This window comes from Eucalyptus grandis, chromosome 9, assembly GCF_016545825.1.
Source record: "Eucalyptus grandis isolate ANBG69807.140 chromosome 9, ASM1654582v1, whole genome shotgun sequence".
Taxonomy (NCBI): Eukaryota; Viridiplantae; Streptophyta; class Magnoliopsida; order Myrtales; family Myrtaceae; genus Eucalyptus; species Eucalyptus grandis.
This window is the reverse complement of record NC_052620.1, coordinates 18,423,015-18,450,467: the sequence shown is the minus strand read 5'-3', so window position 1 is coordinate 18,450,467 and position 27,453 is coordinate 18,423,015. Positions and strand designations below refer to the sequence as shown.

Here is a 27,453-nt window from a genome sequence, read left to right as displayed (position 1 = left end):
TGTAGAACATTAGTGTGTAACTAATTTAGCAACTAATTATCTTTCTATGAATATTCTCCAAAGAAAAATTGGAAAAGGCATATTCTTGTGCTAAATTTGTGGAAAGATAATTCAAGATGAGTAACTTGCCCAAAGGCAAAAATATGGGAAAAGAAAAGAAATAAAATTGCAAGAAGGCAGAATGTGACCTTGCAAGAGCAAGAGACAATTAAAGTACGAAAAAAGATACTCTAAACATATAATTTCAGAATTGATAAAGTTGTTTAAGAAAAGTAATACTGGGTTCAAATAAGTACAATCCGTAGCCATCAGCACCATATCTCTTCTTTACACTAGGAACCTCCATTATAATGTTCGAAAACAAATGGATTGGAAATGACGTAAATACAAGAAAGTTCAAAGTCATAGAATGGAGGTAGACTCTTACTACATACAACATGAAAGCATGCCAACCAACCAATCAGTTAGCACAAACTAGTCGACCAACTTAATCTTTAGGGACAAGTTTCTCCATACGAGGGCGTACTTTACACATTAATTCTAACGGTACTACCTTTGGCATGGTGGTTCCTGGGCCTTCCGTCATGTCAATCTTTTCTTCACTCACTCTTTTCCAATCAAAACCCTGAATCAACAAGCTCAATGTCCACCCCATGACCCGCTGAGCGAGGGGTGCACCAGGGCATGCCCTCCGTCCTAGCCCGAAAGGCAACATCAGCTTTCGTTGTTTTTCACCGCCATTGCCCTCGAACCTTTCAGGCTTGAAGCTCAATGGGTCCTCCCACACCTCACGATCTCTGTGAATAGCCCATGCATTCACCAGTACAATAGTGTCGCGTGGAACAAAGTATCCACCAATGGTGCAATCAGCTGATGATGCGTGCGGGACGAGAAGTGGCACCGTGGTGTTTAGTCGAAGGGTCTCTAAGATGATGCACTGAAGGTAAGGTAGATTCGAAACATCCGATTCTTCTACCAGACGATCGTGGCCAATAACAGAATCAATCTCATTTCGGGCCTTCTCTAACTTTTCAGGATTGTTTAGTAAGTTTGTCATTATCCATTCTAATGTAAGCGATGACGTGTCTGTTCCCGCAACTAACAAAACCTGTACATGTATAAAAAGTTATTGTGCAAATCAACTGCAAAAGTCGAGATAATAAGACTTCAAATGATGAATAAAACAAAATAAGTCAGTTTCTTTACCATAGGCCCCCCAGTAATGAAAATTTCTTTCCTACAAATCAGCTTCTGTACCTAATTTTTGCCAATCATTAGACTACTTTTCTCAACGCCGTTCGATTAGGGATCTTTTGATGTCTTAACTAATCACACCTTGGTAAGATAATCACTAGGTATAATTGGTATATGGTCGTGAAGGTGCATAAACGTATACGATTTCATGGAGAAAATCTAAAAGGAAAGAGTGCTCACATTTTACAAAAAGTAAATCTCAATTAGTAATTGGACTCTCTTATTGCAGACTTTGAAGTCTTAATAAGCTGTCCCAACTTGATATATAGATTGGCATTTGCACCAATAGTCCTAAACGTTGTGCATAATATGTAATCAAGTTCTAATCTTTCAAAAAGTAAAGTCAGATCCTATTTGAAAAATTGCAACCAAATCAACTCAACTCAATCAATCATAATTACCATTTTTTTTTTTGCCTTCCATACATTATTAGTCTCTCCTTTTTCCTTTGCTCCATTTGATAACTGACCCCTTCAATTTACGAACCCAAACGACCAAAAAGGAAAGTGTTGTTTTTGGGGTCACTTAATTCAGGCAAAGTCTGGTTGAGCAGATTCGTGGGTAAGCCGATCCCAAAAACCCACATCCAAATCTGCTCCTTTTATGAACTCCCAAAATCAGAAAAACTAGGACCCTTCATCTAAATCTATGTGAAACATCATTATCTTCTACGAAGAACACAGAAAGGGATTGCTCCAAGTGGTGGGGTGAGAGTTAATTGCCCAGCACCACAAACATCCGCCCAATCGAAATTCAGTCTTGAGGAAAATTGACAATACATGTGCGAAAAAACGACAATGATGATGGCAACTACTGGTTACACATTTATTCAGTAAAATAGTACTACCCAAAATTTTAGTAAATTTGAGAGAGAGAGCGACGTATTTCTGTTTATTTAAAAACGAAACCTAAGATTTTTCACCATCATTGCAAGTATTATCATCATTTGTGGTGGAAGTGCATTCTAAATCTTCAAAACAAAAGCAATGTAAAGCGGTCAATTCTAGGCTGTCGTGACTTTGGGCATGTGTAAGTTGCCCGACTCAATTCAACCGTTGTCATTGACAACATTTTAATGCAACCACCGACGACATATTTCAAGTTAACAAGAATGGACGACTGACAAGACACGGCAACTTTGCCGCGAGAATTCTCACGAGGGAGGCGGGCCGCAGAGGCGGGGGCGGGGGCGGGGGCGGGGGCGGGGGCGCAGGGTTTGTCCAGTGAAAAGAAAAAAAAAGGCAGATGTAGAAATAAGAAACAACACTTACAAGGACAAGCCCTTTGATCATGGAGTCCGAGTAGTCTTCCGGCTGAGATTCTTGTAGATGCAGAAGATGACTGATCATGCTGTCTGCGAGCTCTGGGTCGCCCTTCTTCCTCCGGTGCTCGTTGATCAAGCCCTGAATGAACGCATCGAATTTCTCTTTCAGCTCAACCACCCTCTTCTTGACTCCATTGTAATCGACCAACTTTAGTATGGGCAGGAAATCGCCAAGGTAACTTATCCCGTTACTCCCAACAAACTCTTTAATCAGCTCCCTCGCCTCCCTTGCCTCGGCCTCGTCGATGGTCAAGCCCTCGCCGTAGTACCGTTTCGCCGCAATCATCCTCATCATGATGTTGAACGTCAGCTCTGAGAATAGAGTTTTGAGCTCGACCTTGTGGTGGGTCTGGAACCCGCCCCGGGCCAGACGGAGCATCAGCCGCTGGATCTCGTCCCTCCGGACATGGGAGAGCAAATTGATGCGGTGCGATGAGAGAACCTCGATGGTGGCGATCTTCCGAAGGTTACGCCAGTGGTCGCCGTAGGGCGCCAAGATGAGGGTGGTGAAGTTGTAGCTGAGGTGCTTGCCAATGTACAGCTTCGGGCGGTTGGCAAGCACGACGTCATTCTTGGTGAAGCATTCCTCGGCCAGCGGCAGTGATGACACGACCACGAACCGGCGAACCCCGAACCGAAGGGTCGTGATGGGGCCATACTTAGTGGAGAGGCTGAGAAGGGTCCTGTGAAGGGGCAACTTCAAGTGGTGGAGGTGGCCAATGATAGGGAGAGAAGGAGGGGATGGAGGGAGGTTCTTGGGTTCTCTTGTTAGGAAGAAGTAGAGAATAACTAGAGAGAGGACAGTGAGGAGGATCGCATACTGAACTATGTTTTCCATCGAATTTTCTTTGCTTTGTGTTACGAATTGCCGATGGAGACTGTTCGCATGTGGGTGTTTGTATATATAGAGAGCAGAGAGTTCATATTCCGGGTTCCTAGAAGCCTCGAGGGAAAACTTGTCGGCGTAATAATCTATTGGAGTATTTGGATATTTTCACTTTAAAAAATGAACTCATCAATTACGTAAGATTGTTTTCACTGACTATTACACGTTTACGCCTTCCTTTGGTTGGCTAATTGATGAAGGATAAATTTTCAAATCATTTCGAGCCCCTTTCATTACCGATTCGATAGCTTCTCAGTTCTCAGTCCCGAAAAACCTTCAACCGTCTGTATCTTTAATTCGGGTTCTACTAGATTATGAATATATAAGCTCTATTACTACTTGCGATATAGTGGTGCAATGGTGATAGACTCACCGAAAAGTAAACAAGAGTTACGAGTCAAAACAAACATAATGTGTTGCCACGGAACTTTTGTGGTACTGTTTAGACGTGGTGGTAAAATTTTTGCGGTGATGTTAGAGGCTATAGCAAAAGTTAATAGATCTATCTCATTCCCTTTTCACAGAGAAAGCAAATTTTCTTCACGTGCTTTAGGGGGACTGGATATCTTATCCAGAAAAATGAGTGGTGAGGAATGCATTCATGCACGGTCAGAAGAAAATGTGGCTCGACCCTCAACGGATGCATATCTCCTAAAACCGCGTGCTCGTGGGTGCATAAATAATACATATGTACCATCCTGGAAGGTTCTGGATTTAACTTATACTTTTAAATATCAATATTTAAAGCTCAAAATGTTGTATGGACGGTGACTGGACTTATTCTCGGATTGCTCTTTCTTCTACGTCCCTAACTTTTGTTAATTTTTGTTCTATGATTTCTGTCAGGTCTTTTAATTTTAATCCTAGCTATACATTAGAGCAGACGGTTCACATTATTGAGAATATGTCAAAAGTTTGAATAGATTTCTTATTTAGAATAGGTTTCCTAAAAGGGATTTCTTATTTAAGTAGGATTTAAGAAGTCTTTAATTCGGGTTCTACTAGATTATGAATATATAAGCTCTATTACTACTTGCGATACAGTGGTGCAATGGTGATAGACTCACCGAATAATAAACAAGATTTACGAGTCAGAACAAATATAGCGAAAGTTAATAGATCTATCTCATTCCATTTTCACACAGAAAAAGCAAATTTTCTTCACGTGCTTTAGGGGGACAGGATATCTTATCCAGAAAAATGAGTGGTGAGGAATGCATTCATGCACGGCCAGAAGAAAATGTGGCTCAAATGCCCCAATGCTCGTGGTTTCCGTGTGAAAGCTGGACCCTCAACGGCTGCATATCTCCTAGGCCCGCGTGCCCGTGGGTGCATAAATAATACATATGTCCAATCCTGGCAGGCTCTGGATTTAACTTATACTTTTAAATATCAATATTTAAAGCTCGAAGACGAACTCAAATTGACAAGATAAGTAGCCTTTGAAAATAATGTAGCATTGCAGACGGCATCAGCGAGAAAGGTTTCACGACTTCGTGTTCCCATTATATAAATTCACTGTCTTATAAGTTCCCCACGAATTTTGGTTTATAGACAATGGCCGATACAAATGTTAATCTCCACATATTGATGCTTCCATGGTTGGCCTTTGGCCACATGATGCCATAAATGAGGAAAAATTACTAAAAAAAAAATCATAAATCTATTACAATGTTTTCAAATCAATCCTAAGTTTTTTTTGTCAATTTAGTTCTAAATCTTTTACAATTGAGCCAATTTAATTCATTTGGCTAAATTTGATCGACTAGTAGAATAGAACTCTAGAAATAAATTTGGAGCATAAATAAGAAGTTAAGATTTTTAATTTTTATATTTTTGAAACAAATGTGAGAAATGAAAAAGAATGAAATTACTAGAGTAGACGCGGGCGTTCATTGCAAGGCAATGCCGTCCAAACCATAAGGCCTTGAACCGACATAAATAGTGCATCAGTTCCAAATCTCACTTGGTGAGGGGATCACCCAAGGCCGCAAGGTCCTAGATCAACATTGAGGCGTGCCAATTCTAAACTTGATCAGTATGGGAATCGCACAAACTCACGAGATCTTGGTAAGGCACAAAGAGTGTCGATTCTAGGGTTCGGTTTAGTATGGAGACCTTGCGCTTGATGTTGAATCAAACCAAGAGCCGAGGATCATTCACAGCACGCGGTGTGTTCGCATTGAGTCGAACCAAGGTCCCTCCAGTTTAGGATCTTCACCTAAGCGAGGTGTACCAAACCTCAAGGTCACCAATCAACATGGAGGAGTGTTGTTTTCGAGTCTTGTTCGGTGCGGGGATCGATGCTGAGTGATCGATTCAAGTTATGGACCAATGATCGTTCTTAGCATGTTTATTAGAGTAGTGAAAGAACCCCTGGCACACACAATTGAATGAGCACGCCTTCGAGCCATGCAAGTGTTGGCTAAGAGAAAAGAAAAGAATTGACTTTTGTGATGCACTTTTGTCTTTGTGTAATTAAAGAGGAAAAAACGCTTGTCGTCACATAGCGTTGGTGGTGATGTCTCGTTCATTGAACGGGATGCCTTAATTGAATTACGAAGCTCCTGAAAGTATGTGATGCCTAGCTTGATGACCGAATGCTCTGGTTGAGTTAGAAAGCCCCTAAAAGTATGGGAAGCCCTTCAAAGTATAGGATGTTTGGCTTGATGTCTAGATACCCTAATTGAGCTAGGAAGCTTGTCGTCACATAGCGTTGGTGGCAATTGTGACATCTTGAATTTTAGGCTTTATTTTCGATTGAATAAGTTGGGTTTTTCATCAACGCACCCATAGTGCTTTTCTCTAAGTTGACCACTTACGTGATAACTAGCCTATCGTGTGAAGTTGTTAAGGAATCTAAATGCAATAGACTTGAGAATTCGACCAGGAATTGACTGCTCGACCGTGCTAACCTACAAGGGTCATTATGGCACCGTCAAAATCGATCAGAGATCAGTCGATTTGACTGAGATCTGCGATTAGTGTGTGGGTGATTCCACATAATTACAAATTTCTCGTCGAACGACACTGGATTGATTTTTCTGTCGTTTTTGTATCCTATATCCGTATTTGAAACCTCAAGATTTTTACGACAACCGAGAGTTGTCAATGTGTTGATGATGTACATTGCGACTAAAAAATAATTGACTATAGGTCAATTGCACTAAAAATTCCTAAAAGCTACCGAGTAGGTTAGGTCACGCTAAAATTGCGCAAGATTGAAATTAACTACAAATTTGAACTCAATTTCAGAAATTGAAAGTTTTGTCATGTCACGATTTATTTTAGGAACTTCGACTCATTCTCCAAAAAAATTTCAGCAAGTTTGAGATCTTTACGAAAAATCAATTCGAATGATTTAGAAAGAACGAAAATTTGGATGGGCCAAATTGAAGGGATTTTAGGCTTCCAAGCCGAGCTACTTGGTGAAGGGAAATTATAGAAATTTTGTAGGCTTCCTCCACAGCAAAATTGGATATCAAATTGGGGAATTTTGTAAAGAAATTGAAGCTATATTGATGGAAATTTGTAGACTTGATGGGGGCTGCAACATTTGGCACTAAAGTTTATTATTTGTGGGAAATTATAGTGCTAGAAAGTATTTGGGGGACCAAGGGATAGACATGGAGACTTTGGGGGACCAAACATTAATGTTGAAGATATTTTACTTTAATTTTTCTTCCCCTCTTCTCCAGCTTCCTTCGTACGCCAAGTCGTTGGTCCCCCCCTCTTCATGCAAGTCCAGCCGACATCTCTCTCTCTCTCTCTCTCACTCTCTCTCATCACTCTCTTCTCTGCAGCTCGACTGAAAACCAGCTGCTTCCCCCACCATCTTTTGTCTTCATCGATTGTTCATCCGCAACCAAGTCCAGTCAAACCCAGCAGCTTACGCCACACATCCGTCTCCTTCCTTCCCCCGAGTCAACCGCAGCTCCCACCGAAATTCCCATCAACTGAATAACCCATCTCCACGTTCTCTCTCTCTCCGCCACCAGCCTACTTCTTTTTCACTGTCATGCCGCGCATCCTCCACCAATCAACGTCCCCATCGCCGTTGCCCTTTCAACGCTAGTGTCCCCCATCCTGCTGTTCCACTTTCACATCTCTCCCTCCACTGAAGCAATCCCATCGAGTCAGACTTCTAGCAAGCTTCGTGTTGTCGCCGGCAGCTCCTTGCCGTTTCTTTGTTCGGCCGGTAGTCAATCCGCGAGCCTAGCAGCATCGCCGAAGTTGCTCCTTCGCTAACTCCAAAGCGTCAACTTCTTCGAGTGACCAGCCCCTTCGGATATGAACTGTGGGCAGTCCTTGGCCTTGAACATTAAAGGCTTTTTTGGCCTTGGTTAGGTCTCCTTTGGCGTTGCCATCGGCTCGAGTTTCGGCCACCGTTGCGGTAAACCGGTTTTCATACTAAATCAATGAGTTTATGTACTAAACTCTACTTACTAGGCTAATGACATTTAATGGGTGTTTATATTAGATTTACATTATATTAGGTTAGTTATTAGTTTGTTTAATTAATTTAGGTTAGTTAGATTAGTGATTTAGGTGGTTAGAAATTGTAATTAGTTAGTTTATTGTGTGGCATAGTAGTTAGAATGGTTAGGATAATTTAATTAGTTCAATAGGTATTTAATTAATTTTTAGCCTAAGTTTGTATTTATTGAATTAATATGTATTTATTTAATTAATTTTGGGTATTTAATTAATTTTAATTATTTTCCAAAAATTAGACTAGGATAGCCGGTGACCGGAATTTCGTGCTGATTACAATGTTGTGTTCAGTTTATGCAACTGGGTGTTAATTTGTCCAAATTGAGTGCTAATTGGAATTTTGGTTAATTATTCCAAAATTTGTGAATTTCAGTATTTATTCAGAAAATCTTGGGTGTCGAGTTTTGACACCGAAAATGGTTTTTAAAGACTATATCAAATCGTGGGATTTTAAAATGAAGGATACAAATTTTTAAGGTTCAATCTGATTGTGTACCCACACACGATTCTTTTCATAGAGTGTTTTTAATATGAAGAAAATAGGTCAAGGTCATTATTTTAATTGAGGCATGTGAGCGCAAAGCATAATGTCCTTGGCCGTAATTGAATAATCGTGCTGGTTAAGAGAACTTGTACCCGGTGTGTGTCAGTGGACGTTACCCGTCCCCAGTGTGTGTCGATGGATGCCGGTTGCAATAAATTCTGGACCGAAGCTCCTTCGGAAATGTTGTAAGGAATGCCATCCCCAGTGTGTGTCGGAGAATGTACCCGTGCTCAAAGGAGTGAGATGGAACTTGCCTATGTAGAGAATCGATGTGTGTTGAGTAAAACTGCCTGTGCGGGTACTAATAATCAATTGGAACGCACGATTGATTGAGATAGATGCACCAGATTATGGGGAAAAATTGTGTGGCATGGTATATGACGTGTCATAACGATTTAGCCATATAATTAGGACCCTTGTGCTTGTTGAAATTTGAGTGTAGCGTTCTAATCGATGAGCTTATTTGCTGCTCATGTTTTAGTGGCTGTCTATGATATGAATTGTGCTGACTTGCAGGGAGGATCTGAAATGAGGTAAGTCTCTATGGTTGTGTGATTGTGTAGTTAGGACGCCCTAGGCGTATTAGTCTCTTAATCCGGGTTTAGAGTGTGGACTCGCTGAGATTTATATCTCACCCCGTCGATGGCTCAATTCTTTTCAGGGCCATAGAGTGGAGGATCTGGAGTCGAGCTGAGGGGATCTGAAGTGTAGGTCAAATATGACAGCTTCTTTTGAGAATCAATCTTTTGAAGTCTTTTGGTTGTAAACTTTTGTACATGACTTAGTGTATTTATAAAAGCATGTTTTGTTTGTGAATCTATTGTTCTGCTTTTCTATCCCGAAATGATTACTGTTAGGGGATTTGTTATTCGTTTCCGCATGTACAATAAAATGAAAAAGGGTCGGCAACTTGTCCTGGGAAGTCGCAATTTTAATCGACCATCGAGAGATGGGCACACGCTCGAGGATTGGGGTGTGACAATAATGCCTCATTCATTAAAAGGGATGCCTTGGTCGAATTAGAAAGCTCCTAAAAGTATGGGATGCCTAGCTTGATGGTCGGATGCCCTAATTGAGCTAGGAAGTCCATGAAAGTATGGGAATCCCCTCAAAGCATGGGATGCCTGGCTTGATGGTCGAATGCCCTACTTTAGTCAGGAAGCTCTTCAAAGTATGGGAAGCCCTTGAGAGTATGGGATGCTTGGCCTGAGGCCGAATACTTAACCTGTGGCTAGAAGCCCCTGAAAATATAGGAAGAACTGTTGATACGGTTAATGAACTTATTATACGTGTTACTATGTACTGTTGATAAGCTTGATTGGTGAAATAGCTTAATTAGTAAGTTGAAAGTGGATCACATATAGATAATCGAGAGGTGGCAATAGACTTGTGATTGATCTGCGATTGATACTGTTTGCGAGTGTTGTACTTGCTAGGCTTTGATGATGAGATGTTTTCCTAGTAGAGAACTATGAATTTTATTTACTGAGTTCCTCAAAACTCATCCCTTATCTTTCAATCTTATAGGTATAGAAGTCTCACGTCAGTTTTGGGAGCTACAGTCACGGTAGAGGAAATAGGATTTCTCTTGGCCTATGTGGAAAACTTGTATTGTGATGTAAAAAGAAAAGAGGGCCCGTAGAGAAAGGGCCGGTAAAAGTACTGTTATCATATAAATTAGTGTGTTCTGCTTGATGTAGGTTCCAATCTTCCAGCTGTTGTTTGTCCGGGGATTTGTTTATTCATGTTTCGGCATGTGCATGATAACGAGATAAAAAGAATCAGGACAACGACAAGCCTAAGATGTCACAAAAGTAACCTATGTCACTCACGATCTTGGAGATAGAGTTGGGGTCGTGACAATTTGCTATAAGTGATGTTTGTAAATTAGACCTTCTTCTATATTTTCAAATGACGTTTAAAAAAAAAAACTTGATTCTCAATCATAATCCAAATTCATTAGAAAGTTGCCAGTTAAGATGAGGACACCTCTATAATGTGACAAATGCGTTACGAAGCGTCTTATGGTTAAACACAAAAATATAATATCACATCGTAAATTTATGTTACTATGGTAAAGTCTTTTTTAAGAATAGACTTCTATTTACTGCAAATTCACGTCAGAATCCCCCTCCCAGTGGTCGACGTATTTGATGGGTTGACGTATTTGATGACGCATTGTCCATGCGCTTCAATTATAGAGATGAGCAGAAGAAATTGAAAGCGATCTCAGTACCATGAGATGATATCGTCATTGATTACGTTTCGGTGCTTCACATGTCGGTCTGTTTCTTTGGACCACCAGAGAGCGAGAGAGGAGAGAGAGAGAGAGGAGTACGATATTACTTGGGGAAAATGATATGTAACCTTTGAATTTTGACTTAATATGTATTATGTCTTTGAATTTTAAATTTTTTAATGTGATTCCTAAACTTTTAGTATATATTATATTTATTTCTTGAATTATATGAAATTTTTTGATATTATTTTCAATTTGAATTGATGGAAAGACAATGTTAAACATTTTTATATTATTCATTGACTAATTTAAATATGTACTAAAATTTTATGGACTACAATAAGAAATTAAAAGTTCAGGGAGTGCACTAAACAAATTAAAATTTCAAGAATTACATTATACATTGGATTAAAATTTAGAAATTTTTTTATGTTGTAGAGTTTCAAGAAAATTCATATACAATTGTGAGGCTTGTGAAATCATTTTCAAATACTGAATTTTCTCTACTATGATTGATTTTCCATCTATTTTGAAGACACAATATGATCTTCTGAACTCTCTTGTAGAATTAATAGTGGTAAAGATATATTTAGGATATTTTGTGATTCTATATATTTTCTTTGATTAATCCTGATTTGTTACTTTAAATAGTTGTTATGTAAAACATATAAGTAGACACATGTACTACTCACCGGTTGGTAAACAGAATATTATTTTTCTCTTCATTCACAAATCTCAACTTTATATTAGAGCCATTGTTATCTGAAGTGCACCCATCAAGTTTGCTACACGGTGGCCGCTACGATGCCAGCCGCACTATACATGTTTCTACTGATTCTTTGCCAAGACCAAAGCCGTTAGTTGGCATACTTCATTTGCTCATTTCAAAAGACCGTCATCGCCATCAGACTCGTTTCCCTTGGAAGAGCGAAATACTGAAATTTCGTCGCCAAGCGACACCGAACGCCACCACACATCACCACGCGCCGTCGCATTTCGGACCTGGAAACCCGCCACTGTTTGTGGTAACTTGGACTCCTAGCCCCGAGTTTTTCAAAAAATAAATACCAACCTCTGACTCATCGTCTGCCAATGAAGCAGCCCATGAAGTCTCGCTACCGAAAGCCATCGGATGCGCCCCCACGTGCCACCAAAAGATTTTGCACGTGAGATGCGCTTTGCCAGAGACACGCCACAGTCTCAACTTAGTTGACATCATTCGACATGTCAACGCCATGCCATTCGATACGTCCGCGCCAAATCATTCGACATGTCCATGCCACGTCATTTGGCACATCAGCACCTTGTCACTTCTAACTGTTGACCGTTGAGACCGAACCAGACCATTGACCAGTTTAGATCAGATCGGTTGGGTCATTCCATTATTGGTTTGATCATTTTCTGACAGGTTTTTTAGGGATTTATGACCAATCCCTAAGGTATTTCGACACGCTAAGTTCATTTTTGGCTTTTATTGTCCAACCTACTGTGTTTAACAAGGTAAAGTGCATATAATGGAGAAATTTTGTAAACACTATCACTAACATGGTCATATGGCATCCCATTACTATTAATTACGATATAAGCAACCTACTAGGTTGAACAATCAACTCCGAAACCAAGGTTTACATGCACATCCATCTGCTAATGTTGCTGCTATAGAGTCTTCTTCCAATAGATTATCGGTCACTTTTTCACTAGAGCTTTTTGTTGACACTTGATTTTTAGCCGATACGTCGCTAAAGGTAAGAATCCCGAGATTAGGGTTTCTGATCGTGACAAAGTCCGTTTCTTGAGAGCAAAGTATCTTTTATTTATTTATTTATTTTGGCCAATCATTTGTATACAATTCCTACCCATTTTTATTGAAAACTCAAAAGTCGAATGTTTGACTTTTGAGTTGACTTTTTAGTCAACCCTTTGATCAAAAGTCAATCTCGGATTAAAAATTGACATTTTACATAAAAAGATTTATTGTAGCCTTATATCACTTTGGCCACATTAGTTTTGGAAAACTTCAAAGATTTGATCATAAAATCAAACATTTGGAAAATATCAACTAAATGGTTGACTTTTAGTTAAATTTTCAACCAAATATATTGATAAATATAAACATCCACAAATCACTTTGTTTTAGCTTCAATTTGACTTTGGCATCGAAAATTTTGCAAAAGTCAATTAAGAACCTCATTTTTCAAAATTTTCGGTTTTAGGTTTAAAATCAATCAAAAATAAAATTACTTTTATTCTTTTCATATTTTATTGTAGTTCCTTTTGCAACATTTGGCCAGCTTTGGAATTTGGCATGGAGGCATTCAAACTGTCATTTTTAGCCCTAATCACGAGTTCAAGTTAATCCTTCATGATTTGCATATCAACATTTCTATTCAACTCATTTTCTTGAATTAAATCCAAATCTATGGTCAATTTTGGCAAATTCACACTATATAAAAATATAAACATAAAAAATATATAAAAATAGATATGTTTATATAAATATATAAATATATATATATTCGGGCGGTTCGGTCGCCGAATTCGGCGATCTGGTATAAATATATAAACATATATTTTATGTTTATTTTTTATATAAAAATATAAACATATCTACTTTTTATATTTTATGTTTAATAAATATATACTTATAAAAATATATAATATATATTTATATATATTTTTATATATTTTATATATATTATATAGATATAAACATATCCATTTTTTATATAAAATTTTATGTTTAATAAATAAATAAATATATTTATTAAACATAAAATATTTATAAATAAATATGTTTATATATTTATATAAAAACAATCGGAGAAAAAAATAGATATGTTTATATGTTTATATTTTTTTTATATAAAATATGTTTATATAAAAAATATAAACATATTTTTTATTCAGCGATTCAGCTGCCAAATTCGGCGGTTCAATGGTCGGACTTCAAAAAAAAAAAAATATAAACATATTTTTGCTTTTTTAATTTAATAAAAGTTAATTACAAATGTAAATTTTACCAAACGGTATTTTGGCCAAAGTTGTTTCTTAATGCAAATTTTACCAAAGGATATTTGCATTTCGGAAAACCCCATTCACCCAAAGGTATTTGCATTTCTGCAAATGCATTCCCCAAAAACCGAACCAAACGGGCCCATAATGAGCAAACCTTGCGGTGTAAGAAGAATACATCTTCCATACTAGGATTGACAAGATAAATGACTCTAACCGCACATTTGGTGTAATGACCAATCACGTAATGTAGCAATTGACAAGAAAGTGTGAACTGTAACATCTTTCGTTACTGGAGAAAAGATGTCTTGACTCATTAGCCATGGGCTTGTTTGTGCAGGCCTATAAAGCCATGGGCCGAGTGCCATCTTAACAAACAACCGCTAGATGGATTGCCTTGAAATGGGCTAGCTTGCAATCGGTTGCCCCAAAGTGGGCTAGCCCATGATGGGCTCTCCCTAGTTGGGCTGGGCATGGACTCTTGGTCTTGGTTCACAATCTCAAAAGGTTGGTCTTGACTCATTAGCCATGGGCTTGTTTGTGCAGGCCTATAAAGCCATGGGCCGAGTGCCATCTTAACAAACAACCACTAGATGGATTGCCTTGAAATGGGCTAGCTTGCAATCGGTTGCCCCAAAGTGGGCTAGCCCATGATGGGCTCTCCCTAGTTGGGCTGGGCATGGACTCTTGGTCTTGGTTCACGATCTCAGAAGGTTGGTCTAAGGTATGTTCTTGGATCAGCGTGCTTTCTTGCACAATTGACTCCTTAGGAGTTCTCTCTTTAGAAGTCAATGAATGCTCTTTAAGCATGGTGTCGGTAAAGAAGAATACAGTGAGGTCAAAATTTGTTTTTTCTGGTTTTTTGGGAATGTTTAGATAGTGATTCCTACACCGGAGTGCTAACTTTATTTTGCAAGTTTAGTATTCCCACAACAACGAAGGGTATAATACTATTTAGAGGGCAATTAGAAGAAAATGTGAAAGCTGGACCAAGAATGCTCGCTCTAATACCATGTCACAAATTGAGATGGAAGCAAGAAGATGAAAGAAGTCTCATGGAAGGAAGAAAAAGTATTCTATGCACTTCATTGATTGTATTCAATGTACGAGAGGATCTATATATAAACAAAGAGTGTTCAATAAATATGGAAAGACTATATTCTTCTAATCTAGGTATACGAATCTAACCCTAGATTGATTCAAACAAGCAATTACAATCTCGAATATATCAACCATAATCTAGGAAAATCTCCAATATCTTGAGCATATCTTCCAACAATATGATTTTTCATTGTATCATTCTTGTACATAAATGCATTTCTAATAGAGAAAACAATAATAAAGGAAAGAATAAACATGATCACAAATATGATTACCATTTCCTACTTTATCTCCGAGTATCCTTGATTGAATCAATTAAGGTCAAGGTCAATCATAACTTTCTCCAACACAACTATCGCGCCCCAATCCTCCGAGCATGTGCCCATCCCTCCATGATCGATTAAATAGCGACGTCCCAGAACGCATCACCGATCCATTCATTTTAATACGTATGCGGAATCAAATAATAATTCCTAGACAACAACAAGATGGGAACGAAAAGCAATGCCATAATTTTTTAATACTGAACCACACTTATATATATATATACAACAACCCATGTCATATATAATAATACAAGTCGATATATAGATGCAAGGTCTGCAAATATAGAGGGGTTTACAAACAACTACTAATCCTCCTCTTGCTCCACATCCTCACTAAAATCGAAGCCTTCCTTCGAGTACAACAGAGTTCCTAGGTCTTCAAGATCCGGGTCCATTAGGTCTACCATCAAACCTTATGGAGAATCTGTCATGCCTTTCCCAAAAGCAATCTCCAATACATACACAGGAACCTTAGATTTCGGCATGGGACCTTCTCTCTATCCATGACGCTCACGACGATACCACGACCTGTATCGATGAGGTACCTTATGAGGTAGGGCCTCATCAACCCAGACCACAGTCTTCACGAGCTCATAGACCAGACCCCTAGGGTGTCCATGAATCGGAATGCAGGCTACTTGCTTTGTAATCTTCTTTGGTTGACCAAACCGATCGGGAGGAGTGGCCATCTATGGACTTGAAATTGTTATCCCTCAATGAGGTGAGACGACGTTTCAGTGTGTTCATTCCCCTAAGACCTAACTAGGAAGAAAATACACCCCAAGGGCTGCCTAAGTACAAACATGAGTTCAAGGACTTACCTTTGCCTCCACTTCTTCCTGCAAGTCAATATAATTCAAATTTATGGAATCACAGCAACAAATCAATTCAAATCATTAACTCGGATTGAATCATCGATAAATTGACTTAGTCGATTCTATGTTACTGGGATCATCACACAGTCATTTCAATTACTCACTCCAACTATTCCATGTTCAGCGGTGAATTACGGCTCAACGAGCATAGCCTGTTCCAAGTTCGGTGGTAAATTATGGCCTAATGAGCACGGCTTGCTTCGGTGATTGATTACGGCCCAATGGGCACAACCATACTTTGACGGTTGATTACGGCCCAATAGGCACAGCTATACATTGAAGGTTTTCTTAACCTAACCCATATCATCATGCACCACATACGTCACCTCATCTCTCAATAGTTAACTTATTATGACTATAAGTCATCACACGATTATTTACCCACGGCCAATGACATTGTGCCTCACATTTCAATTCCCTAATTTAAATCATATCTTGGCCAATTTTCCTCGTTTAAAGATACTCAATAAAAATAATTGTGTGTGGATACATGGTTGGCCTCAGTCGAAAATATAATATATTTATTTTATAAAATTTCATTATTTTCAATAGTCCACAAACGCATTTTTGGCTTTGTAAACCAACGCCCAGTATTTTTCAATTAATTACCGAAAATAATAAATTTTGGGATAAATACCCAAAATTGCAATCACACTCAATTTGCACAAACTGGCATTCAATTAAATAAATAGATCACACCATTGTAATCAGCATAAAATTCCGGTCACTGACTATTCCAGTCTAATTTTTAGAAATTAATTAATTAATTAATTACAAAAAATAATTAATAAATGCCAATAAATAGGAGTTAGGACCATAAAGCCTAATTGAAAGCTGATACTAGAGCTTGTTTATGCTCTAATTACACTACTCTAACCACATAACATGCAATATCGATTAATTAAATTGCTAATCTAATCTAACTATCCACCTAATTTATACTTAGTCTAAACTCAATCCTTAAACGTTATTAACTTACTAAACAAGGATTAGTGAGTTAAACTAACTTGTTAAGCGATCCGCTCAGATTAAAACGATGGGGACACTGAGGGGCTCAACAAACTCCAAAGCAGGATCGCATTTCCAGGTCGGGAACAGCCCGAAAGCGGCACAAATAATGGGTTGGAGACCCACTCGGTTCAGTCTTTGCTCGGTGCTCAAAGAAGCTGCTTCGGTGGTCAGTTGAGGCTGAAACAAGCGGCGGGGCTGGTTGTGTGTCCAAGCAGGCTATGGCGGTGCTTCATGGCAGCGGAGGAGGTTTGGATGGTAGCCTGAGCTAACCTAAGGGCCTCCATGAGGCACGAGCTAGGCAAGACGGCGTGACTACAGTGGTGGGGATGCGCGACAAGTAGGTGAGCTCATGGGGGCACAACGGTGACACGATGGTGGCTCCGGCTTCAACGGGTGACTACAATGGCGAGGGGAGGCTACAACTCGACTATTTTGGGTTTCTTGAAGTCTTCATCTGCAATGGAGAAGGGGTGCTTGACAATGGAAGAGAGGAGGGGGAAAGGGGACCAACTTACCTTGGAGGGGGCCACCAAAGCCTTCTTCTCATCCCTTTGTCCCTTAGGTGTGTCCCACCAAGCAAGGCTGACTTGCACAGCCATTTTTAGATCAAAAACTCCCTTCTAGAAGCCTTGAGTTGGTCCACAAGTTGGGTTCGAAGGGGGCACACGAATTTTGGTGCAAATGGCAAAAATTGGACTTCAATCCTCACTTGAATTAAATCAATTTGGCCTCTAAAAATTTCATCATCGAGCTCACAATCAGATTGGCATTTTTCCTCGCCAATATATCCCACTCGCTTCCCAATTTCGTAATAAAAAATGGTCATCTCCATTTTCTGGTCGAAAACGGCCCTATCTCAATTTTTTTCGCTAAAATCTTGGTTTGCAGAAAAATCTTCGGAGGCTGAGTCGATGTTCCTAAAATGACTCGTGACATGACAAAACTTTCAATTTTTAAAATCGAATTCAAATTCGCAATTAATTTCAATCTGGCGTGATTTTAGCGTGACCTAGGCTATCGATTAGCTTTTAGAAATTTTCAGTGCAAATGACCCATGGTCAATTTTCTTCAAGCCACAATGAACCTTTTCGACACATTGGTGACTCTTGGTATTCGTGAAAATCTTGAGATTTAAATACGGACACAGGGTACCAAAACGACCGAAAAATCAATTTAGTGCTGATTGACAAGAATTTTGCAATTTAGTAGAGTCACCCACATTTAATTACACGTCTCAGTTGAACTGACTTATCTATGATTTGTAATCGATCTTACTATACCAAAATGATCTTTATAGATGAACATGGTCGAGTAGTCGATTCCTAGTCGAATTGTCAAATCTATTGCATTAAAATCTTTTAATGACTTCCCCATATAATCTAGTTATTTCATAAGTGATCAGCTCTGAAAATAACATTATAGGTGCATCGATGAAAAACCTGATTAATTTAATAGAAAACGGAATTGAAAATTTAGGATGTTACAACAACTCACCGCACTAGTCGACAATCTTTCAGCAAGGAATTTATAAGTACTCGACAAGTATAATTTCTCTACTAATTGGTGGCTTTTGAGAATTAAGGTTTATTTATGGGGAATTTGAGAAAATCCTCAATGTTGTTTAAGGGATTATGTTGACTGGGCATGCCAACAAGCCATGTCGAATGGAGAACTTAGGAAAAAAAAAAAGCGACCCAAATTAGAAATAGCACTTGAATGACGTCTTTTTTTTTTTTTTATTTAACAAAATGATCCTTAAGTGATCTGAAAAAATAAAGATAGTCAAGTGGGTGTTGTACGAAACTTTTGACCGAAATCATTGGGGTTGATGATACTTGCAGCGCGACTGATTCGATCATATGATGATTAGAGTAGTTGTGTGTGCTCAAGGTTGAAGAAGCCATTCAAGCTCACAGCCCTTTTTTTCGTCTCTTCTCCTTCAATCATTTATTTTATCGGATGTTTGGCCTTTGGGTTCTTTTTATTAATTTTTGGCATGTTTCCCGATGTGGAACTCACTTAACGCCATGTGTTCTTGAAAATATTAAAAACATGCCATATCAGTATAAACCATTACTTAATTTGTACAGCATCATTATAAGTACTTAATCGTACTAATTACGAAAATTTTAGAATTTGATTGTATTCATTAAAAGTTTCGATGCATTTGTTCTTATATTTTGAGTAGTATAGAAGAAATGCAGTTCGATTGAGTGGTCGAAAGAGGTGGGTTAGCCGAGAATGGCCCGAAATAAGTTTTGATACTTGGATATTCTAAAGCTCGAAAATTATGATTTATAGAAGCCATAGATCAATCCGCAGATGAGATTTCTCCATTTACTTGATCACTTTCCTAAAAGGTGTGCACCAAAGCGGAAAGTGCCATCATTCAATTTTATTTTTATTTTTTGGTAAAAGCCATCATTCAAGTTCGTCTTTTCTTTTTTCTAAAAATCGTAAATAGTGCTTGGTGAAGAAAGGAACGAGGGAGACTGGCCGGCATGACATTGCTCATTTGTCCAGCGCCAAGGCTGGACCGGCCAGGACCACTACGAACCAATTATAACAAAATGACCGAAATAACCATGTACTTCAAACCATAATAACCCTCGATCTTAGAAAGTGACCAATATGCCATTTTATTTAGGCTTAGGAAGACCTTCTAAAATGTTCAAACATGAAATATAATGTATGATGAAAAATCGTTTTGGCAGGAAATAGATTCCTTTTTCTTACAAATATGCATAAATGACCTCTGGGGCAAAAGATTTTGGATATCGACACTTGATGTTGAGTAATTTTTATGCCTTATATGTAATTTGCACATATGGCACCCAATCAACAGCATCAACCCTAAGAATCTTGGGGCACGTATGCTACTGCCACTTGCCATGTTACGTCATAAGCTAGTGAACAAGACATGAAAATTGATAAATTTGCTCGATAAATTTGCTAAATGATGAAAATTTTTGTTCAGTATTTGAATAAGGGCACCCAATTTTATTTTTAGTACGTAGGTTTGTAACTAACTAAGCAACAAATTATCTCTCTATAACTATTCTCCAATTAAAACTGGAAAATGAATATTCTTGTGTGTTTATAGAAAGATAATTCGAGATGAGATGAGTAACTTGCATGAAGGCAAAAACTTGGGGAAAAGAAAAGAAATTAATTTCTAAAAAAGGCGGAATGTGACCTTGCATAAGCAAGAGACGATTAAAGTGCCCAAAAAAAAAGAAAGCCTCTAAACCTATAATATCAGAATTCATAAAGTTTTTCAAGAAAAGTAAATACTATGTTCAAGTAAGAACGATCCGTAGGGCCACCATTAGCACCATGTATCTTCTTCACATTAGGAGCTCCTCTTTAATCTTCGAAAGTAAATAGGAAAATGTTCTTGAATACTCAAAAGTTAAAAGCCATATTCGAGGGGGACTTTTATTACATAAAACATGAAAGCATGTCAACCAACCATTTAGCACAACTACTCGACTAACTTAATCTTTAGGGACAAGCCTATTCATAAAAGGGCGTATTTTGCACATTATCTCTAATGGTACTTCCTTTGGCATGATAGTTCCTCGGCCTTCCCTCATGTCAATCTCTTCTTCGCTCAATCTTTTCCAATCAAAACATTGAAGCAACAAGCCCAATGTCCACCCCATGACCCGCTGAGCGAGGGGTGCACCAGGGCATGCCCTCCGTCCTAGCCCGAAAGGCAATATCAGCTTATACTGTTTTTCGCCGCCACTGCCCTCGAACCTTTCAGGCTTGAAGCTCAATGGATCCTCCCACAACTTAGGATCTCTGTGAATAGCCCATGCATTCACCATTACAATAGTCTCGCGTGGAACGAAGTGCCCTCCTATGGTGCAATCAGCAGAAGACACATGCGGGACAAGAAGTGGTGTCGTTGTGTTTAGGCGAAGGGTCTCAAAGATGATGCATTGAAGGTAAGGTAGATTCGAAACATCTGATTCTTCCATCAGACGATCTTGGCCGATAATGGAATCAATATCATCTTGAGCCTTCTTCAACTTTTCAGGGTTGTTTAGTAAATTTGCCATTATCCATTCTAATGTAACTGATGATGTGTCAGTTCCCGCAACTAACAAAGCCTGCAAATATATAAGAGTTATCGTGTAAATCAACTTTGGGAGTCAAGATAATAAGATTTCAAATGATAAATAAAACAAATTAAGTCAATTTATTTACCATAGGCCCCAGTAATGAAAATTTCCTTCCAAGGAAACAGTTTCTTTTCCTAATTTCTTTCCAACTATTAGACTACTTTGGATCAATGCCGTTCTAGAAGGGATTCTTTAATGTCGTAAATATATCAGAGTAAGATAATCACTCGGAATAATTGGTATATGGTCGTGTAAGTCCATGAACATATACCTATTCATGGAGAAAATCTAAAAGAAATGAGTGTTGACATTTTACATAAAGTTAATCTCAATTACAAATTGGACTCTCTTTAATGCAGGCTTCGAAGTCTTTCACCCAACTTGATTATAGATTGGCATTTGCACCAATGGTCCTGTCCCTAATATGCAATCAAGTTCTAAACAGTTGAAAAAATGCAGTCAGGTCCAATTTGAAAAACTGCAGTAAAATCAAACCAAATCAACCCAACTCAATCAATCAATATTACCAATTTTTTGCGTTTCATCCTTAATCACCCTCCTGTTTCTTTTGCTCCATTTGATAATTGACCCCTTAATAATCACAAACCCAAACGACCAAATAGCGAAGTTTTGTTTTTTAGGGTCAATTAATTCAGGCAAAGTCTTGTTGAGCAGATTTGTGGGTAAGCCCATGCCAAAAATCCACATCCATATCAGAAAAACCAGACAAATTAGGGACTTTTGTCTAAACTACGTGAAACATCATTATCTTCTACGAAGAACACAGAAAGGAATTGCTCCAAGTGGTAGAGTGAGAGTGAATTGCCCAGCACCACAAACATCAGCCCAGTCGAAAGGTCAGTCTCGAGGAAAATTTGACAATCCAAGTGCGTAAAGACAACAACAATGATTGCAATTGCAGGTTATACAATTATTTAGAGAGAGCGTGACGTATTTCTGTTCCTTGAAAAAAGAAACCAAAAATTTTTAGCCATCATTGAGAGCATTATTATAATTTGTGGTGGACGTGCATTCTTAATCTTCGAAACAGAAGTAACATAAAGAGGTCAATTCTACGCTGCCGTGGCTTTGGGCTTGACAAAATCGCCCGACTTAATTCAACCGTCGACATTGACATGAATTTAATGCAACGACTGACAACTTATATCAAGTGGACAAGAATGGACGACTGTTGCCGTAAGTATTCTCACGGGAGCATAGGATTTGCCCAGAAGAGAATGGAAAAAACAGATGTAGAGGTAGGAATAAGAAACAACACTTACAAAGACGAGCCCTTTGATCGTGAAGTCTGAGTAGTCCTCAGGCTGAGACTCTTGTAGATGCAAAAGATGACTGATCATGCTGTCCGCAAATTCTGGGTCGCCCTTCTTCCTCCGGTGCTCGTCGATCAAGCCCTGGATGAACGCATCGATCTTCTCCTTCAGCTCCAACACCCTCTTCTTGACCCCATTATAATCGACCAGCTTTAGTATGGGCAGGAAATCGCCAGCATAACTTAACCCTCCAGTCCCAGCGATCTGTTTAATCAGCTTCCTCGCGTCCCTTGCCTCGGCCTCGTCGATGGTCACGCCCTCGCCGTAGTACCGCTTCCCCGCAATCATCCTCATCATGATGTTGAACGTCAGTTCTGAGAAGAGAGTCCTGAGCTCGACCCGGTGGTGGGACTGGAACCCACCATGGGCCAGCCGGAGCATCAGCCGGTGGATCTCGTCCCTCCGGACGTGGGAGAGCAAGTTGAGACGGTGTGATGAGAGAACCTCGATGGTGGCAATCTTCCGGAGGTTGCGCCAGTGGTTGCCGTAGGGCGCTGAGACGAGGGTGGTGTTGTTGTAGCCAAGGTGCTTGCCTTTGAACATCTTGGGGCGGTTGGCGAGCACGATGTCATTCTTGGTGAAGCATTCCTCGGCCAGTGGCAGTGAAGACACAACCACGAACCTGCGGACCCCGAACCGAAGGGTCATGATGGGACCATACTTAGCGGAGAGGCTGTGGAAGGTCCTGTGAAGGGGCAACTTCAAGTGGTGGAGGTGGCCAATGATGGGGAAAGAGGGAGGGGATGGAGGGAGGTTCTTGGGTTCTCTTGTTAGGAAGAAATAGAGAATAACTAGAGAGAGGACAGGGAGGAGGACCGCATAGAGGATTGTGTTTTCCATGGTTCTTATTTGCTTCGTGTTATAAACTTCCGCTGGAGGTTCTTGACATGTGGGTGTTTATATATAGAGACGATGATCATATATATTTGTCAAAAGATAGAAGGAGACTCTGACTCAAATTTTGGGTAAAATTTGGCTGCGCTATAATTTGGCTGCGTCTGTGTTCGTTTTGCATTGAACTTTTTGACCTTTCGCCGGATCAAACGTATGAAACTTGATGAGGATATCGTTACCTTAGAAAAGTAAAAGGAACTTAATGATCGTCTAGAATATGTCACATGCTCACGATCTTGTGGGGCACGCAACCCACGCTTTTTAACTTTTCGTTGTTAAGAACTAGCTAGAAAAGAAAATACCGGGTAGACCTAATTTGTCATGCCAACGATATACTACTCAATTCAGTAGTCGATACTTATTCATATGAGTCCCACCTATACGACATTTTTTAAACTCTCACTTCTCCTTCAACTCGTTCCTGCCACTCTCTTTGCTTTCTCTCACCTTGCTTCGTCTTTTGTTTTCTTCCTTCTTCTAAGAATTGAAAGTTGTTCATTCGCTTCCTCTCCGTCTCTCTGCCGAAGGCGTCTCTCTCTTCGCTCCCAACCTCGCCAAGCCGAGGGATCGGTCGTTGCACTTCATGTTCTCAGGAAAGGCTTGGGTTTAGGTTTTCTGTGAAGTCAAGATGTTTGTGCTTTCGAGATTGATGAGTTTATGAAGGTTTCTGCAACTTGAAGCAGGTTTTTAGTTCTTCTGTTTCATTACTTCAATAACCTTGAGATTTATCTGCAGAGGATGTTGGAGTCAACACCTAATATAATAATAAGCCGCCAAAGAGAAGTGTGCTGCAGCGCCACACTTAAACCGCCGAAGAAGAAAATTCTTGAAGAAGCCACAAGCTTATCAAAAGGAAGGGGCACACATTATAATAATAAGAAGCCAAAAGCATGAAGAAAACAAAGAAAGAATTCTTCACTCTACACGTGAGAATTCTAGAGAGAAGAAGAGAAACTTGAAGAAAGTCAACAATAGTGGCTGAAGAAGAAACTTGTACGTTGGCAGCAAGAATACTTTTAGAAGAAGAAAATGAGTTGTCTTGCATGTTGGAGTTCAGGCGGCGGAGTTCAGGCGGTGGAAGATGCTTATAAATACAGGGTTATGTTAGTTTATTTAGAGAGAGAGAAAGAGAGTGAGATAGCTTCAGAAGCATATAGAAAGCTAGAGAGAGTTTTAAGTTTAGCAAAGCTCGTGTGTGTACTCCATTAAGCCTTTGAAGGCATATTGTGTAATATATTCTCTTTTTGTGTGTTTGTACTCTCTCCCTCCAAATCCTTTTGGTTCCAACAGAGGAAACAAGAGACTGGGAAAGAAATTTAATTTAGCATTAATTTAAACTAATTTTAATTCCTTATGAACTATAAAAGCTCAGGGGATTTCATCATGTTTAGCCTGACTTAATAAGCAGCTTCCAAGGACATTTGGTTTCTCGGGTTACTGTTCATGGTTCTCTCTTCTTGGGCGACTAGTTATTGTTTCTTTTGCAATCCGAGCTGCTGATTCCAGACGCGGTGGCCATTCGTTGGGCTAACTTTTTGGGGGAAAGAGGCGCCTCTTGCCTCTCTTTCAAACCCTTGGCATCGTCTCCTGGTACGTATTCTCTCCTCGATTCACATGGCTATCTATGGCTAGGATTCCGCCCGCCTGCTTGCTGCTGTGATTCGTAAGTTGAGATGGATATGGAGTCGATGGGGGCTCGAAATGAGGAGAAGGGGACAAGTTCCCATGGTGGGCTTCCCATTCTAACTGAAGAACCTTCGTTGATGACTGGTATGGGAGGAAAGTCGAGTTTGGACACTGCTCCATCTGGTCCGAACGAATCGCGAGTTCCTCGCACAAGTGGTGGGGTGCGACCTGTCCAGCAAGGAAGGTCCCGCTCAACTAAGCCTCAGGGCAGGGATATTGCTAAGAATTCATCAGGGAAATCGTGGGTTGCGGTGGCAAGAACCGTGGCCAAGGGCTACGATCTGGTGTATACTCCACCGACTATGGTTAACAATAGACCTGTGATTGAGATCACTAATCAAGATCTGGAAGCTGCAGATCCCAAGATGTTTGAATGCTTAATGGGCTACTTCATTGGTCGCCGAATGCCTTTTAAGGTAGTTGAGGAGGCTATGAAGAAAGTGTGGGGGCCGAACCTTGCTAAAGTCATGTCAAATGGCAAAGGTCTCTTTATGTTTCGCATTCTTGATAGGGAATTCCGTCGAAGTGTGCTTGAAAGTGGTCAGATGAGGGTTGCTAGAATACCACTTGTTTTGCAGCAATGGACCCCTGGTCTTGAGCTGAGAAGGGAGACCCACTGTGTGGTTCCTGTTTGGGTTAGACTATCGAATATTCCCTTTTCGTGTTGGTCTACCCACTTCATCGGGAGAGGTGCAAGTGCGCTTGGCAAACCCCTTTATGTGGATAAGAGAACAGAGCAGGCGAACATCCTTACCTTTGCTAGGGTCTGCATCGAAATTACTGCTGATTAATTTGATTGTAAACTGATTGAGACAACCCATAATGGTACGAAGTGTGAAATAGGAGTGGAGTTTGAGTGGCGACCCACTGCCTGTGCTGGATGTGGCATATTTGGCCACAATTGTGCAACGGCTATTAGGCCTGGTAGACTTGGAACAAAACGTGCTGATGTTGGTCCTTCTTCAAAGGAGTTTGAATCTCATAGCAAGGCTGCAAGTGGGAATATCTCACAGCAAACTAGACCATCTTCGGTGGCGTCTGAGGATCAAGGGGGAATGTCTTCGGGTGCGCCGTTGGTCCCTTTTCCAGAATCTGCAATTGATGTAGGACAGACCAGGAGCTCCTTTGGTGGTTTCTCTCCTCTTGTTCAGCAGGTTTCGGATCTAGAGGCACTTCTTCCATTGCACCAAAGTGACCTTGATCAGCATGGGAATCAGGTTGAAGGCAAAGAGAAGGAGTAGAAGCCGCATAATTTGAATGCCTCGTTGACACCATACTCGGAGGAGGGGCAGCCTTGCAACCTGAAGGAAGTTGTACCTGGCCAAAAGCCTCCTAAAGTCCCTGCAAAAATTAGTTCTGGCCTCTCCTCTCAGGCTTCTGACTTGGCACCGGATTCTGTTATGCCGTCTGGAGACCAGGAAGATGAGACCAGCAATATTTCATCTAATGAAGACGGTGGCCACACGCCTAGACTCGCTCCTTCGAGTGGCCTTTCGGAACCTACTGGGGCTGGTTCGAGCCAAGATCAGCTCCTCCTTTTGCTGCCTGACTCGCCGGGACCTTCCCCTGCGGAGGGCTCGAAAGCGACTAGAGGTAGGCGCAGGAGTGCCAAGCGGAAGTAATTCTCTCCTTTTGCTTTCTATGTTTTTTGGTTTTTGGAATGTTAGAGGTATTATGAACCCGTCGAAGGGCGGAGATTAGGAAGTTTCTTTGTTGCAAATAAGCTTTGCCTTATTGGGCTTTTTGAAACTAAAGTTCTAGAGCCTTTGTTTGGTTCCATATCTTCCAATATTTTGAGAGGCTGGAATTGGATTGCGAACTATGATTTTGCTCCGCGCGGTAGAGTCTGGATTGGTTGGTATCCAGCTACCGTCAGTTTTGAGTTGATCTCTTCGAATGACCAAGCCATCCATGGGTACTTGAAGGGGTTATCTTCTAATTTTACTTGCTGTGTTTCTGCTATCTATGGAGAGCATTCCTTTGTGTGGCGGAGGCCTCTTTGGTCTGATCTTATCTATTGTGATGATCTTTTTCAAGACTATGCCTAGATAGTAGCGGGAGATTTCAATGCAATCAAGGACCCTTCTGATCGCTTTGGTAGCTCTAATGCATGGATCCCCTGTTTTGATGAATTCAAGCTATGTCTGGACCAAACGGAACTTGAGGATCTCAGGTACTCTGGCCTTCGGTTTACCTGGTAGCGGGTGCGAATAGGAAGATGCGAAAAATTGTCAGAGTTCTTGTCAACTCTAAATGGAGAATGGACTTTTCATACTCGGAGGCGTCGTTTCTCAATCCTGGAATTTCTGATCATACTCCTATGGTTGTTAGGGTTGTGGATCC

At 40.0% G+C, this 27,453-nt stretch overlaps 2 protein-coding genes across 2 annotated transcripts; both read right to left on the bottom strand.

Moving 5' to 3' along the window:
• Nucleotides 1-226: 226 nt before the first annotated feature.
• Nucleotides 227-3,493, bottom strand: LOC104418491 (cytochrome P450 81E8). Its single transcript, XM_010029863.3, has 2 exons — nt 2,526-3,493; nt 227-1,108 (listed from the first exon to the last, which is right to left on the bottom strand). The coding sequence occupies exons 1-2, from the start codon at nt 3,414-3,416 to the stop codon at nt 488-490; spliced, it is 1,512 nt and encodes a 503-aa protein (XP_010028165.2). The 5' UTR covers nt 3,417-3,493; the 3' UTR covers nt 227-487.
• Nucleotides 3,494-20,478: 16,985 nt separating this feature from the next.
• Nucleotides 20,479-23,507, bottom strand: LOC104420348 (cytochrome P450 81E8). Its single transcript, XM_010032210.3, has 2 exons — nt 22,480-23,507; nt 20,479-21,184 (listed from the first exon to the last, which is right to left on the bottom strand). The coding sequence occupies exons 1-2, from the start codon at nt 23,368-23,370 to the stop codon at nt 20,564-20,566; spliced, it is 1,512 nt and encodes a 503-aa protein (XP_010030512.2). The 5' UTR covers nt 23,371-23,507; the 3' UTR covers nt 20,479-20,563.
• Nucleotides 23,508-27,453: the final 3,946 nt, after the last annotated feature.

Coding starts and splice junctions, on each gene's coding strand:
- LOC104420348 (XM_010032210.3), bottom strand. CDS start 23,370: ATGGAAAACACAATCCTCTATGCGGTCCTCCTCCCTGTCCTCTCTCTA. Junction 21,185..22,479: donor CGATCAAAGGGCTCGTCTTT/GTAAGTGTTGTT, acceptor ATATATTTGCAG/GCTTTGTTAGTTGCGGGAAC.
- LOC104418491 (XM_010029863.3), bottom strand. CDS start 3,416: ATGGAAAACATAGTTCAGTATGCGATCCTCCTCACTGTCCTCTCTCTA. Junction 1,109..2,525: donor TGATCAAAGGGCTTGTCCTT/GTAAGTGTTGTT, acceptor ATACATGTACAG/GTTTTGTTAGTTGCGGGAAC.